At 46.5% G+C, this 15554-nt stretch overlaps 2 protein-coding genes across 12 annotated transcripts in view; one reads left to right on the top strand and one right to left on the bottom strand.

Annotated features, from left to right (window-relative positions):
- ARHGEF40 (Rho guanine nucleotide exchange factor 40) overlaps window positions 1-2178 on the bottom strand; it is a 22314-nt gene extending 20136 nt beyond the window's left edge. Inside the window, exon 1 of one of the 4 annotated variants that reach the window (XM_070378297.1) lies at window positions 1778-2178. In XM_070378297.1, the coding sequence (XP_070234398.1) occupies window positions 1778-1780 (3 nt within the window). In that variant the 5' untranslated portion in view covers window positions 1781-2178. The remainder of the gene's footprint in view (window positions 1-1777) is intronic. The other 3 variants (XM_070378295.1, XM_070378296.1, XM_070378294.1) reach the window with 3 other exon arrangements.
- The window catches only part of RNASE13 (ribonuclease A family member 13 (inactive)), a 49336-nt gene continuing 34049 nt past the window's right edge, over window positions 268-15554 (top strand). For 4 of the 8 annotated variants that reach the window (XR_011465714.1, XR_011465720.1, XR_011465721.1 and 1 more), the window contains exon 1: window positions 2178-15554. The gene's annotated coding sequence lies outside the window, so the exon portion shown is untranslated. Of the gene's footprint in view, window positions 374-504; window positions 1436-2177 lie in introns of those variants that run through there. The other 4 variants (XR_011465719.1, XR_011465716.1, XR_011465717.1 and 1 more) reach the window with 4 other exon arrangements.

Genomic DNA, 15554 nt, shown 5'->3' with positions numbered 1-15554 from the left:
TCCTCTAGACTCACCTCCCTAAGTGAATCAGTTGGATATCTTTCTCCATCTCAGAGCCTAAACAGCCACCCCTTAGGCTATTCCTTTACAAACTTACTTCTCTTTCAAGGTGGCTTTGAAATTCCTTTTATCAGATTTCTTTGCTGTAACTGGGCAAGGGTGATGTTCGAATTGAAGTGTTTACTTAGTTCTCTACTCTGCATTGCCCTCCCCACCCCCTACTCCGCCGGCTCTGCCCTGAGGATAAAACCGCATACTTTACTTTGAGTCCTTCCAGCCTGAGTGTTACAAGCCTATCCCGACAGTCAGAGAAGCGAGGCAGCCACTCCAGAGAGCGACAGTCAGTGCGTCAGCACCGAGACCCGGCCCCAAGGTGTGTGGGCGAGCAGACAGACCCCCCAGTGTTCCGGGGACCCGGCCAGCTCCGGGAGCGTGGGTGGGGGAGGGTGGGGATGGGCGGGGTGAGGCAGAGTGGGCTGTCCCGTCGGAGGCCTGGAAGGGGGAGCTAGAGCTGGAGCGGCGAGGCAGCTGCAACCCATTAGGGGCGGTGAGCTCATGGCTGAGTGAGAGTCTCAGCCACAGGAAACGGCAGCGGCAGGAGGGGAGGAGGGGTCTGGGGTGGGAAAGGGCGGGCAGGAGCTCAGCGACCCGGCCTCCAGCCGGCCCGGACCAAAGAGAAGAGCAGAGAGACTGAGTCAGCTCTCCCTGGCCCAGTTCCTCTTTCTTCTTGTTCCAGTCTCCCTGCCAGGGGCTGCCCTTCCTTCTGTAGAGGAACAACCCCGGTGGTGCTCCTACCCCTCCTCCACTCCCTGCTGTGAGCGCCCCCTGGCAGGGCCTCTCCCCCCTCCTCCACTCCGTGCTGTGAGCGCCCCCATGGCCGTGCCCCCCCCCCTTCCCTCCGCAGTGGGCGCTCTCCCTGGCAGTGCCCACACCTGCAATGACTCTTTAGAGAGTTCTTTTGGAGTGAAAGTTCACAGGACCATGTCCATTCCTATAGGCACTGCCATCCTCTAGCAGCGCTCTCCTGCTTCCTGTGCCCTCGAGTTGCTGCTGCCAGGGTCCCCAACCCGCTGCAGCGGGAATGCTCCGAGACAGTGCTTCGCTTCCCTGCAGCGGGAGCTCCGGGGCACTCCTCCCCCCATCGCATCTCGGGTCGGCTCCGGCATCGTTACGCCCCCTGGCACTGTGGGCCCCCTCCCCACTCTGTCCACTACTCTGAGGCAGCATCTCTTTCTCCACGGGAATTTCCCTTTTTGACGAGGTCCTTGGCCCCAACCCAGCCGCAGCTGTGGCCGGTCCCCCAGGGCCGGATGGGTGGGCCCGGGGTGGGGCCCGGGATGGAAAATGGTGGTTCCAGGCAGGTCATTTCTCATGACCCAAAGCCGGGCCCCCCTCCAGGGCCGCTGCAGCACGAACCCGCAGGGGTCTCCCGCGGGTAAGGAGTTGGGACTGGGAGGGGGAGGGAAGATCCTGCAAAGGAAAGCACAAGTCAGGACAGAGGAGGGCGAGGGGAGGTATGTGGATTAGGGGGAGAGACCTAAGGGAGGTTGGGGGAGGGCGCGAAGAAAAGGGGAAGAAAGGAGTGAGGGCAATGCCCAGTGGGGTCAGTGGGGCAGACAGGCAGATCAAAGAAAAGAAGAGGGGGATGGGAGGAAGGAGAGTCTCAGGAGCGCTCAAGAGTTCCAAGCTGGAGCAGGAGGCACCCAGCTTGGGGCTGGCGATCCGCAGAGGACGGCGCGAAAGCGGAGGGGACACCGGGTGGCGACGCGGGACTCACCATGGCTCGGCTCGCGGCCGCGTCCGACGCTCGGGCCGGCGGGCGGGGCCGAGCGCGCCGCCGCCTCCCTCCCGCCGCTCGCGTCTCGCCGGGTCTGGCTAGGGGACAGCTCCGGCCGCGGTGGCGGCTCGGCCCGCTCGGGCTCCCAGGCCGCGGGGCCCCACCAGGGAGGGTCGAGACGGCCGCCCCTCCTCGCCCCGCCCTGCAGTGCCCGCCTCCGCCTCCGCGTCCGACCCCCTGCCGGGACGCCCTCTCCCGCGCGGGGCCTCTGGCCGCTCCCCCCGACGCCCCCAGAGGATCTCCCCGGCTCTCCCGCAACCCTCTTCCACCTCCGCCCCGCCCTCCAGCCCGTCTCCCCGACCCTGACCCTCGGAGGCCCGTCCCGCCGAAGATGCCCCTCTTTTCCCGCCTCCGCCTAGCTCTCTAGGCGATCAGTTTAGTCTCCGCAAGGGACTGTCCAGAGACTGGGGCGTGCGTGAATTCCCTGGGGTCCCCAGCCTAGGATTGGAGTCATTTGATGGCCGGAAGCCTCCTGAGTCTAACTCGCCTGGGAACCTCTTCTCCCCTCGGTTGCCAGACTTTGGCAGCACTGGCAGCACCTGGAGCTCAGAAGAGAACCCCCCCCCTCGCCCCCGCCCACAACACACACACACACACACACACACACACACACACAGAGCCCCTGCTAGCTTCCCTCGGAGCTGGGGGCAGGAAAATCGGGGGATTCCTCCCCCTCTCCAGGGGCTTGCCTGCCCTCCTCCTTCCCCTCCCATCTCCTCCGGCCTCGAGCCTTCGGGCTCCGACAATGGGCTCCTCTGTGCGGCCTGGGGAGGGCGGGGGCGTGGGGGAATTAGGCAGCGGAGAAGGCTTGGGGAGGGGGATTGGACGTCGAGGCTGAATGCGCGCAGAGTCCCGGGATCAGGATCCTCCTGCCTAGGCGGACGTTTTCTGAGTTCTTTCCTCGCTGCCCCTTCCCCTCTGAATCTCTCATCCTCTCCCTTAGCTAGCGGAGGGAACGCACCAGACCCCGTTCAGCAGCCCCACCTCCGGATTCCAGACCCTTCCTTCTGTGGGGGTGGCGAAAGACAGTCTCCTGGGGCCGCTAGAGCTCTTGGTGGCGGGGATGGCAATCTGACGCAGTAGACAAAGGGGGTAGGCTAGTTAAGAAAGTTCTAGTCTCACCCATCCTCCACCTCGTCTGGATGGCAAATGAAGCCCTGGCGAGGGTCCCCCAGGAGGGTCAGAGGAGGCTTAGGCATGGCGAGGAGATGCTTTGCTCCTCCTCTGAGCAGGCACCTGGAAGCCGTGCAGGGGTGGGCAGGGGCACTTCTAAAGAGTGGGCATTTGAGAAGATAGGAGAGCCAAATAGACCCCAGAGACGGACGTGAATGCAGGTACCACTGCGACTGGGGAGAGGGTGACGTTTGGAAAACGTCCTGCCTGGGATGCAGCTCCGACGAAGCCAGGAGACTGGAGCCTGAGAGCAGTCTTTGGAACGGAGGCTGGCGGAAGGGTGGGGATGGAGGGGGCGTCGCCTAGGTGATGGGCTCTTCTCTCACCTCCTCTGAACGCTAATCTCCGCCCTTTTCTCCTCTCCGCCGGATCTGGAAAACAGGAGAGAAAATATTCATTCTTTTGGAGGCAAGAAGATCCCTCTGCTACATAGCGTCAAAAAAAAAAAAAAAAAAAAAAAAAATCTAGGGCAGCAAACCTCAGTGCCCATCTTTCCAGCACAGTCAGAGGCAGGGAGCTGGAGCTCTTGTCCATCAATGGGTTATGAGCTCGCTAGACATCCAGCCTCCCCGAGCCTCCTTATAATCAGTGCTGAGAACTGGGAGAGTGAGATTTTGCTACCCCCTGGTGTCCACTCTGTAAATGGGACCCAGTGGCTGGTTATAGAGGCCAGAATTTAGGAGATTTTCTTAGGGGGTTTATTATGAACCTTATTCACTTGTTTCAAACCCAGCTCACCCATTCCCAGTGTTGACAGAGTCTGAACTTTTCCTCATTAGATCTTAACATTCTTTATACTCAAACAAATTGTTTGGGGAACAGTTGGTAGAATCCGAGTTTCCCACAAAGCTGGCTTTTATAATCTGTGAGCTCCTGGGGGAAAAAAACGAGTGGATATTTTTCCCCCCATGGGAAAAAGGGAGTTATTGAAAGTTTCTGAGCCTACGGGTGAGGGGTTTGGATGCAGGCTCTGAAATCAAGTTATTCCTTTCCAGGAGTTTTAATCTGTGCTAAATTAGAAAGGTTTATTTAAGTAAATAAGGAGACAGATATGCATATAGTGGTTAAATGCCACTTTCTCCAGGGATGCAGGCTCTTACCTAATACCTGTGCGTCTGTGCGATAGTGTGTGTGTTGATGTGAACGTTTTGGGGAGATTGTGAAGTAGAAAGATTAAAATGGAGGAAATAGAGACTGGCAATAGACCAGACCTAAAAACTCTCTCCAGCATTCACTAAAAGTTCTCACTATATTTCACCAATTTCAGATTCTTTGGAGTTTAACAAACTCGCATTTTACAGATGAGATTCTGGCTTATTTGAAAATAAAAAACAAGCTGTAAGCTATACAGTAAGTGGAGAAGCCAGAATTTGAACCCCAGCAGCCTGACAACAGAGCCTTCATTCTCAACCACTGTCATAGGGTTTCATCCAAGCTGTCAAGCGAGAGTCCATACAGGAAGTCCTTTGAAAACTACATCACCTTTTCCACCACGTAACCATCATGTTAGGTTAACATGTTAGGTTAGGACAGGGAAGCGTGGCATGCTGTAGTCCATGAGGTTGCAGAGTCAGACACGACTGAGCAACTGAACTGAACCATCATGTTAAAAAGGGTTAACTTTGGGACTTCTCTGGTGGTCCAGTAGTTAAGACTCCACACTTCGAATGAAGTTTGAACCCTGATCAGGGAACTAGATCCCATGTGCTGCAACTAAGACCTGGTACAGACAGATACATTTTTAAAAAAGGATTATTAAAAAGTGTTAACTTTATTTTTGTAGTAACCAGTGCTGGAAAGAGTTTCTAAAAGTGATAAATATATCACTGTGGTCAGGCATTGAAACCATTTCCCCCACTAGTCTTGTTCTAGAATAAATAATAGTTACAATAATTGCCAGGAAATTTCCAGTATGGTTCTTTTGGGAAGTACTGTTATGCAAACATGAGAGATGGTGAAAGAAACATTTGTGTCTGTAATGTTTATTACCTGGCTTGTGTGCACCAAGAGATGTAATGGCCGTTCTACATAGGGTTGGGACTTTAGGCTGCTCAGTATTTGTCTACTTGGAGACTAGAAGGGACTAGGGCTCTGCTTGAGCTGCATGCCTCAAGGTAAGGGGGAATTAGTGAAGGACCACAAAGGGGAATTTGGGGGACAGGAAGGGACAGACTGGAGAGAACAGATTCTTTTTTTTAAAATATAAATTAATTTGTGTTAATTGGAGGCTAATTACAATATTGTATTGGTTTGAGAGAACATATTCTTGTTACTCGTGCTTTCCAAGGAAACTGGGGGCCAAACCTTAGGTATTTCAGGATAAGAAATCTGTGTAGTATATATGTGCTGATTCTATTTTTTGTTTAATTTCCCCTCAGGTTTGGTTTTATTTTATTGGTAATATTCCTTTAAACATTTATAGCTTGTCTGCTTTGAACGAGGTGACACCAAAGCCCACACCACCACCATCTTGCCTATACTAATGCATTCATTTCCGTACTGGCCTACCTGCTCCACTCTTGCCACCTAAGAAGCTGTTCTCTGCACCCTCACCAGAGTGATCTTCTAAAAACCCTGATCATTATCCATTCATCTGTCATTGGACATCTAAGTTGCTTCCATGTCCTGGCTATGGTGAATAATGCTGCAATGAACATTGGGGCACATGTGTCTTTTTAAATTGTGGTTTTCTCAAGGTATATGGATAAAGAATCTTCCCTGGTAGCTCAGCTGGTAAAGAATCCACTTGCAATGCAGGAGACTGCCTGCAATGCAGGAGACCTGGGTTTGATCCCTGGGTCAGGAAGATCCCCTGGAGAAGGAAATGACAACCCACTCCAGTATTCTTGCCTGGGAAATCCTATGGAGAGAGGCAATTGGAAGGCTACAGTCCATAGGGTCACGAGAATTGGACACGACTTAGCGACTAAACTGCCACCCCCATGGATCAAAGAAGTTGTGGTACACATATATAATGGAATATTACTAAGTCATAAAAGAACAAATTTGAGTCAGTTGTAGAGAGGTGGATGAACCTAGAACCTGTTATACGGAGTGAAGTAAGTCAGAAAGAGAAAAACACATATTGTATATTAATTCATATGTATGGAATCTAGAAAAATAATACCGATGAACCCGTTTGTGTGGATGAAATGAGGATGCACATGTAGACAATGGACTTGTGGACAAAGCTGGGGAAGGACGAGTTGAGAAAGTAGCCCTGACATATATGCACTATCATGTGTAAAATAGATAGTTGGTGGGAAGCTGATGTATAACACAAGGAGCCTAGCCAGGTGCTCTGTAGTGACCTAGAGAGGTGGGATGGGAAGATGGAGGGAGAGAGGCTCAAAAAGGAGGGGATATACATATATAACTATGGCTGATCCTCATTGATGTACAGCAGAAATCAACACAACATTGTAAAGCAATTATCTTTCAGTTAAAAAAAAAATACTCCAATCAGATCCCATCAGCCTCTTCTAATGGCCTCCCCTTTGTATCATGACTGCTTTTCTCCTCTCTCCAGCCTCACCTCTTACCACTCCACTGATGTGGGAAGCCACTAGTGAGCCTCCAGTCATGCGGCCTTTCAGTTCTTCACACAGGCCTTGCTTATTCCTAATTTGGAATATTCCTTCTCCCTGGAGGCTTCTTTTCACAGTTCTAGGGTCTGGCTCTCATCTTTCGATCATAACTAAAATGTTGCATTCTCAAATGTCTTCCCTCAACTAAAGTGGGCTAAACTGGTCTCTCATCTGTTGTCCCTCCAAATAATGTATGTTTTCTGTCTTGTTTTCCTTCCAGCATTTGTCTCTATCTGATTATTTCTTTGATTATTTCCTGTTTCTCAATAGACTCACCTCTACCACCACATATCATTTGAAATTAAGCTTCATAAAAAGTCAAGGATCTTGTCTCTTTTATCACTGCTGTATCCCAGCTAGTGTCCAAAAGATGTCACCAAACTAGGTGAAGACTGTAAAGTGAAAGTCACTCGGTCGTGTCTGACTCTTTGCAACCCCATGGACTATACAGTCTATGGAATTCTCCAGGCCAGAATACTGGAGTGGGTAGCTGTTCCCTTCTCCAGGGGATCTTCCCAACCCAAGGATTGAACCCAGGTCTTGCATTGCAGGCAGATTCTTTACCAGCTGAGCCACCAGGGAAATCCAAGAATACTGGAGTGGGTAGCCTAGCCCTTCTCCAACAGATCTTCCCAACTCAGGAATTGAACCAGGGTCTCCTGAATTGCAGGCAGATTCTTTACCAGCTGTGCTACCAGGGAAGCTCTGAAGACTGTAAAGAGAGCAGAAATCCCCACATAATAGGAATGGTGGTGGGAACAGGTGAGAGATAGAAACCAGGAACAAGTGAGTAGGCCAAGGCGTGGAGTCCACTGCTTAGCTTTCATTTCTTCCTGGAGAAAAGATATGTGAATGTCTATGTTCATTGCTGAATTACTTACAATAGCCAAGACACAGAAACTGCCCAACTATCTGTTGATAGATGGACAAAGGAAATATGGTATATATGTGTGTGTGAGTGTGTGAGTGTGTGTACTTAGTTGCTCAGTTGTGTCCATCTCTTTGCAACCCCATGGACTGTAGTCTGCCAGGCTTCTTTGTCCATGGGGATTATCCAGGGAAGAATACTGGAGTGGGTTGCCATGCCCTTCTCCAGGGGATCTTCCCAACCCAGGGATTGAACCAGGTTTCCCACATTGCAGGTGAATTCTTTACCCTCTGAGCCACCAGGGGAGGCATTATGCTAAGTAAAATAAGTATGAGAAAGACGTCATGTGATCTCACTTTAAAAAAAATCTTGTAGATACGGAGTACAGATTGCTGGTTGCCTTGCAAGAGGTGGGTGGGTAGGTGGGTGAAGTGGATGAAGCGAATCAAAAGATACAAACTTACACAATAAGTCATGAGTATGCAATGTACATTATTGGTGACATCATCTCACATGCTAATAAAGTAATGCTCAAAATTCTCAAGCCAGGCTTCAGCAATATGTGAACCGTGAACTTCCAGATATTCAAGCTGGTTTTAGAAAAGGCAGAGGAACCAGAGATCAAATTGCCAACATCCACTGGATCATCAAAAAAGCAATGCCAAAGCCTTTGACTGTGTGGATCACAACAAACTGTGGAAAATTCTGACAGAGATGGGAATACCAGACCACCTGACCTGCCTCTTGAGAAACCTGTATGCAGGTTCGGAAGCAACAGTTAGAACTGGACATGGAACAACAGACTGGTTCCAAATAGGAAAAGAAGTACATCAAGGCTGTATATTGTCACCCTGCTTATTTAACTTATATGCAGAATACATCATGAGAAATGCTTGGCTGGAGGAAGCACAGGCTGGAATCAAGATTGCCGGGAGAAATATCAATAACCTCAGATATGCAGATGACACCACCCTTATGGCAGAAAGTGAAGAAGAATTAAAGAGCGTCTTGATGAAAGTGAAAGAGGAGAGTGAAAAAGCTGCCTTAAAGCTCAACATTCAGAAAACTAAGATCATGGCATCCAGTCCCATCACTTCATGGCAAATAGATGGGGAAACAATATCAGACTTTATTTTTGGGGGCTGTAAAATCACTGCAGATGGTGATTGCAGCCATGAAATTAAAAGACGCTTACTCCTTGGAAGGAAAGTTATGACCAACCTAGACAGCATATTAAAAAGCAGAGACATTACTTTGCCAACAAAGGTCCGTCTAGTCAAGGCTATGGTTTTTCCAATTGTCATGTATGGATGTGAGTTGCACTATAAAGCAAGCTGAGTGCAGAAGAATTGATGCTTTTGAACTGTGGTGTTGGAGAAGACTCTTGAGAGTCCCTTGGACTGCAAGGAGATCCAACCAGTCCATCCTAAAGGAGATCAGTCTTGGGTGTTCCTTGGAAGGACTGATGTTGAAGCTGAAACTCCGGTACTTTGGCCACCTGATGCAGAGAGCTGACTCATTTGAAAAGACCCTGATACTGGGAAAGATTGAGGGCAGGAGGAGAAGTGGACAACAGAGGATGAGATGGTTGGATGGCATCACTGACTCAGTGGACATGAGTTTGGGTAGACTCTGGGAGTTGGTGATGGAGGGGGAGGCCTGGCGTGCTGCAGTTCATGGGGTCGCAGAGAGTCGGACATGACTGAGTGACTGAACTGAACATATATTGTAATTACTGATGACAATAATTTATAACACTGTATTACATATTTGAAAGTTGCCTAGAGAGTAGTTCTTAAAAGTTCTCATCACAAGAAAAAAATTTTGTGTAACTATGTACGGTGACAGATGTAGACTTATTCTGGTAATCATTTTGCAGCACATACAAATATTGAACTATTGTGTCCTATACCTGAAGCTGGTATGATGTTATATTCAATTATACTTTAAAAAAACAACACATGTGGAATGTCTTCTGTGTCAGGCATAGTTCACTGGGCTAGATGAATTTGAAGGAAGCACTGGTTTGGAGACAGAGTTCTGGAAAGGCTCCAAATTCACTTATGGACTTTGCTGCTGCTGCTAAGTCGCTTCAGTCGTGTCCGACTCTGTGTGACCCCATAGACGGCAGCCCACCAGGCTCCCCCCTGGGATTCTCCAGGCAAGAACACTGGACTGGGTTGCCATTTCCTTCTCCAATGCATGAAAGTGAAAAGTGAAAGTGAAGTCTCTCAGTTCTGTCCGACTCTTAGTGACCCAAGGATCAAACCCGTGCCGCCTGCATTGGAAAGCAGATTCTTAAACACTGGACCAGCAGGGAGGTCCTAATGTTCTCTTTTCTTCATTTATCATTCCCCACACAAATTTCTATGCATCAATATAATTTTTGTATATTTGTCTTCAGCTAAAGTGATGACTTGATGCTTCAGTTAATGCATTATAAATAGCTGCCCCATCATTTGTTTAGTCATTCTCAGTTTGGGGAAATTTGTATTATTTCTACAATTTCTATATTTTTTTTTTTGCCACACAAAGACAAATATAGACAGGTTGCACAAATTTACTCCTTATCACTTTGACTGATTTCCATTTAGCATATTTTACCAACTGAAAATTATTGGGTCAAACTTTAGAAGCCATTTTATAGCTCGTGTTATTGTCTGTTGAGGCAATTTTGGAGGGAAGGGGGCATGAAACACTGAAAATATTTACAAAGTTGGGTGTGATGAGGAATTGGATTTACTCTGAATGGCTCAAAGTGATAGGGCATCAGCAAATTGCTGCAGTGACAGAGAAATAGATTAGGTTCTCTATAGGAGAATTTTTAATATTTAGAGCTGCCAGAAAATGGGACAGGCTGTCTCGATAGGTAGTAAATTCCCCCTCTCTGGAGAGTTTTAAAATAAATTGTTTTATAAGCTTTCCAGAGTTGTGATTTGTATATTTCCCTAGCCCCATTCCTTTGCTCTGAAAACAAATTGTGTTCAGTGAACATTTATTAAGACTTCAATGTGCCAGGTATGCCCAGTGGCAGCTGGAGCACTCATTGGCAGGCTCCCAGCTGAGCCTCCAGGGGCAGGCAACCTGGGAATTATAGCACCTTGAAATCATACCTCCCAACCCCTTAGTCTTCAGAACTGCTAAGCTAGCGGGCACAAATTTGTCTCCAGTTCCTTGACATCTCGTTTTCTATGCTCATCTTCTCCTTCCACGTCTCTGCCTCTATTCCACCTATTCTTAAGATCTTTGTTACAAACCTTTCAATACACTATGACATACATCCAACAGCTCCCAAGCCATGGGACTAACGCACACATGCACTGCTATACATATCAATAAAATAAATAACCAACAAGGACCTACTTAACAGCACAGGTAACTCTACTCAATACTCTGTAATAACTTATATGGGAAAAGAATCTGGAAAAGAATGAATATATGTATATGTATTACTGAATCACTCTGCTGTACACCTGAAACTAACACAATGTTGTAAATCAACTATACTCCAATAAAATTTAAAAAATAAACAAACAAAAAGCCCAAGCCAAATGCACCCAGTACCCAAGTGACTGATTCCAAGTAATTGTTACATTATATTGTTGTTTTCAGTTAATGGCAACCCACTCCAGTGTTCTTGCCTGGAGAATCCCAGGGGCGGGGGAGCCTGGTGGGCTGCCGTCTTTGGGGTTGCACAGAGTCAGACATGACTGAAGCGACTTAACATAGCATAGCATAGGCTGCATCAGGTCTTAGATGCAGCACACGGGCTCTCCAGTTGTGGTGCATGGGCTCCGTAGTTGCAGCTTGCAGCAGGCTTAGTTACTCCATGGCATGTGGGATCTTAGTTCCCAGACTAAGGATAGAACCTGTGTACCCTGCATTGCAAGGTGAACTCTTAACCACTGGACCACCAGGGAACTCCCAACATTATCTTGTTTTTTATTTCTACTAAAAAATATTTGTATTTCACACGAGGCATTCTGGTCCCCAGAGAATCTGTAACTGGTAAAATACAGCAGTCCTAATCCCACTAACATAACTTCTCCTCCTCACCATGAACACATGTGTTTACACACACACACACACATTTCCAGGCAAGCAGCCTGATTTATTGAAGGAAACAGTTGCTTAACAATCTGTTGTTTTTAAAAAGCCATCTTACTTGGAAATATGTAGTCTCAAAATTCCAAATTTGGCCAGGGAGGAAAAGTCCCTATTGAGGATGGAGACTCAGCTATATAGTCTCAGAGTTTTACTTTTTCTTGGAGCGTATTTAGCTGAATTCGTCTGCCACCACCGCAGTGGCCTCAGGGAAGCCCTACTCCCCTTTCTCAGTTCCTCCAGAATGCAGAATGACCCATCTGGAGGTGGAACAATGGAGAGAAAGGAGGGCGCTGAGGAGAGACAATTTCGGAGTCAGTCCCTGCCAGCTCTGTGCCTTGAGCCCGGCCTCTGCTATTTCATCAGCAGAGCCATTCTCCCTTCTGAAGGCTTAGTAGTAAAACCAGCAAACATGGCAAGAGCAGGAAATATAACCACCCAATCTGCTCTGTACTGGGTAGATGAAAGCAGTCCAGAAAATGGACCAGTCTTGCAGTGTTGGTGTGAATTTTTTAAATGTCCTTTTTGTGCCAGAAAAGAAGGCTATAAAGGCCACTGCGGTGGTGGCAGATGAATTCAGCTAAATACGCTCCAAGAAAAAGTAAAACTCAAAGACTATATGGCTGAGTAGGGTCTACTTTGGCTTTTTGAAATTTGTGTTCCCTATGTTAAAGATGCAAATCAGAAGCTCAGTTCTTCCTTAAGTTTATGTTCAACTTGCAAACAAGTATATTTTAATAATCACTTTAAATGATTGTACTTGATGAACTGTTTGGTACCACTTATAAATGTAGTTAATGACTCCTTTAAACACTTAAAAGTATACTTTATAAGTTTAACATATTCCATGTCCTTACAAAGTAATTTGGTTACCTGAGCTAACCAACCACACATTCCTGAATACCTAAAAAAATTCTTAGAAATCTGACAATTTATGAATATAGTGATTAAATTCCTAAGTTTTTAAAATGTCCCCAAACTAGTTTTAAAGGGAAATTCTATACATAAAAAGGATGTGTACATATATATATATATATATATAAACTGAGTTACTTTGCTGTACAGTGGAGATCAGCACAACATTGTAAATCAACTACACTTTAGTAAAAAAAAAATTGGGGACTTCTCTGGTGGACCAGTGGTTAAAAATTCACTTTCCAATGCAGAAGCCCGTGTGCCACAACGACTGAGCCTGTGCTCTCTGGAGCTTGCACACCTAGAGGAGCCTTCACACTGGAACAAAGACCCTGCACACCACAACTAAAGACCCAATGTAACCAAATAAATAAATAAATATAAAAATTGGTTTTTTAACTTGAAGAAAAAAATAAAGGAAAACTCTATTTCAAACCACACATCTAAACTAATTACACATTTAAAATAGCAAGACCAATTTGTTACTGTAACAGGCTAGATTCTCTTAAACACTGTAAATACTTAAAATACAAAATACACAGGAAGTCTTTAACACAAACACACTAATGCCAAGTACTTGATTTGCGTAAATATTTCTATTCTTACAATTTTATGGCTAGTAAAGCAAACTTACCGACCAGGAAATAATTATGTCATCCTAAATATCTGGGGAGTGCCTTTCCGAGTTGACTTTTTGGAAATCCGTTCTCAGAGAATATAACCAGCAGAGATTTGGTCCCAAGGCTTTTGCGTGGCTCTTCTCAGGCCCCCAACTGCCCCAGTGGGCCCTGTATTCTGTGTCATTAGTCTCTGAATGGGCCAGGTTCATGATGCATGGCCCCTGGATTCAAGTTACACTGCATTTAATTCTTCAACCTACACACGGAAGTCAGAAACTCCCACCCAAGCTGCTACATTACTTGTTTGGATATAATTAGTCTATTTAAAGATCCATTCTATTCTGAACTCGTTCCACACTCTTGCCAGCTTCTGGAGCCATAACTCTTACATATATTCAGTGGTTTGATTTCTCCTGGTGTTGCCTGACTCTAATTACAGACCTAATATTATGTCAGAGACATGTATCAGGAATATTAGCATTTAACAGAGAACAGAGAACCTAACCTATAGGTTAGGATGAATGAAACCTTGGGGGAGGTGGGAGAGAAATGTTACAGAATCCACTTGATTCATTATACTCTTCTACTGCTGCCTTTTTTTTCCTTAACTTTTTGGCCCCACCCCTCGGCATGTAGGGTTCCACCACCAGAGACTGAACCTGCACCTCCTGCATTGGGAGGTGGAGTCTTAACTACTGGACCACCAGGGAAGTTCCTACTCTGTTACTGTTCGATAAAGTTCTAAAGGTATTATTTTTTCTTCCCTCTGTAGCTAGACAGTAAATCCTTGATTGCAACCACTTAGGTGTATTTGCTTAGCTTCAAATCACAGCCGCCTCCAAAATCATTATGTCTGTTGAACCAATGTTAGGAACTTAGTGATAGTTGGAAAAAAGAAAATCCAAGAACTTGTGCGCCCTCTTAAGGTAATACCTGGGATTACCTGGGTGGTCTCAGGTGGCGCTAGTGGTAAAGAACCCAATTGCCAAACAGGAGATGTAAGAGAGAGATGTGGGTTGGATCCCTAGGTGGGGAAGATATTCTGGAGAAGGAAATGGCAACTCACTCCAGTATTCTTGCCTGGGAAATCCCCTGGACAGAGGAACCTGGAGGGCTACAGTCCACTGGGGTCGCAAAGAGACATAACTGAAACAAGTTAGCAGGTAAGCATGGGGTAGATGGGGAGTTACTGGCAATGCCAGCAAACAGAAAAAGAATGTGTAGACATAGGTGTCTCTTAGATTAAGACTTTGAATGACTGGCTCTGATGTTTCCCCTCACCAAGACTGAGAGATGCCAGGAGAAGGGGCAAGTTTGGCAGCCAGGCAGATCTGAGCCCAGTTCTGAGTGTTTTTTTTTTTTTTTTTTAATGTCTGCAAGATGCTGAGATGAGTATATGTGCCTGGAACTTGGGAGACAGGGCCGGAGAGATGCTTTTGGGAGCAAATAAGTGGAAGTTGAAGCTATGGGACTGTATCAAGTCATTCAAGAGAGTTCAGTGTGAGAGGAAAAGAGAGCTAAGAATAGGAGCCTGAGAAACACCATCATTTAAGGTGCAGACAGAGGAAGTGAAGCCTGCCCACAACACCCGGGCAAAGAGAGGAGTAGAAGGATGTTGTTTTCCTCTCATTTCCAGTATATCTTCCTTGGTCAGAAGCACAGGGTGGGTACAGTAGTGGTAGTGATGGGCAGAGTGTGATGTGGGAAGGCTGGGCGCTGTGGGGAAAGCTATATTTGGGTAGGATAGTGTGGGTGTGATAGGTAGCAAGGAGCTCTGCTTTAGATCTCTTTCTAGGTAGCAGGGATGGGGGCTGGGAGTCAGAATTTTTGGATTTTCTGCTTTTCTTGCCACTTCATGTTTCACCAATCATGCTTTCCTTATTATGAACTCTAGTCGATGTAGAAAAGTCTCTTTCTAAGTATGGAAAGGGAGCAGTATGGGCGAGGCAGAATCAGCAGAGGGAAGGACGGTGTCGCCTTACTGTTGAGTGTGTGTGTTGTGTGCACACGTGCACATGTGTGAGTACGTGCCCATTATATGTATATATGTATGGGTGTGTATGTCTTATGCTGGTGTTTAATTTATGGGTGTATATGTATATAGTATTTTCCTCTGTGTATCTATCATAAGTATAGAAATTATGGGCAGCATAATTTGCAGCATAAGCAGCATAAATCAAAGGCAGCATCGAGAAACTTTTATCCCAATCTGATACACCACTTTTATGTTCACTGAATTTGATTATAAAAAAATTCGACCTTGTGTTTTCTATATCTGTATATTCTATTTCATTTTTCCAGTAATTCATTTTATTGTATTTTATGAAAGTGCTGATCTGTGGCAGATTTTGCATACAAAACTGATCCTTCACTGCAGTTAGTTGGAGAAGCACTAATTAGAACCAGATCAAGATTTTTAGAAGGTCCTGGTTCTGAAATTTCCAAGGGAG

The sequence above is a fragment of the Bos mutus genome, chromosome 10, assembly GCF_027580195.1.
Source record: "Bos mutus isolate GX-2022 chromosome 10, NWIPB_WYAK_1.1, whole genome shotgun sequence".
Classification (NCBI taxonomy): Eukaryota; Metazoa; Chordata; class Mammalia; order Artiodactyla; family Bovidae; genus Bos; species Bos mutus.
The sequence above is the reverse complement of the archived record's forward strand: the minus strand, read 5'-3'. Positions and strand labels throughout refer to the sequence as shown.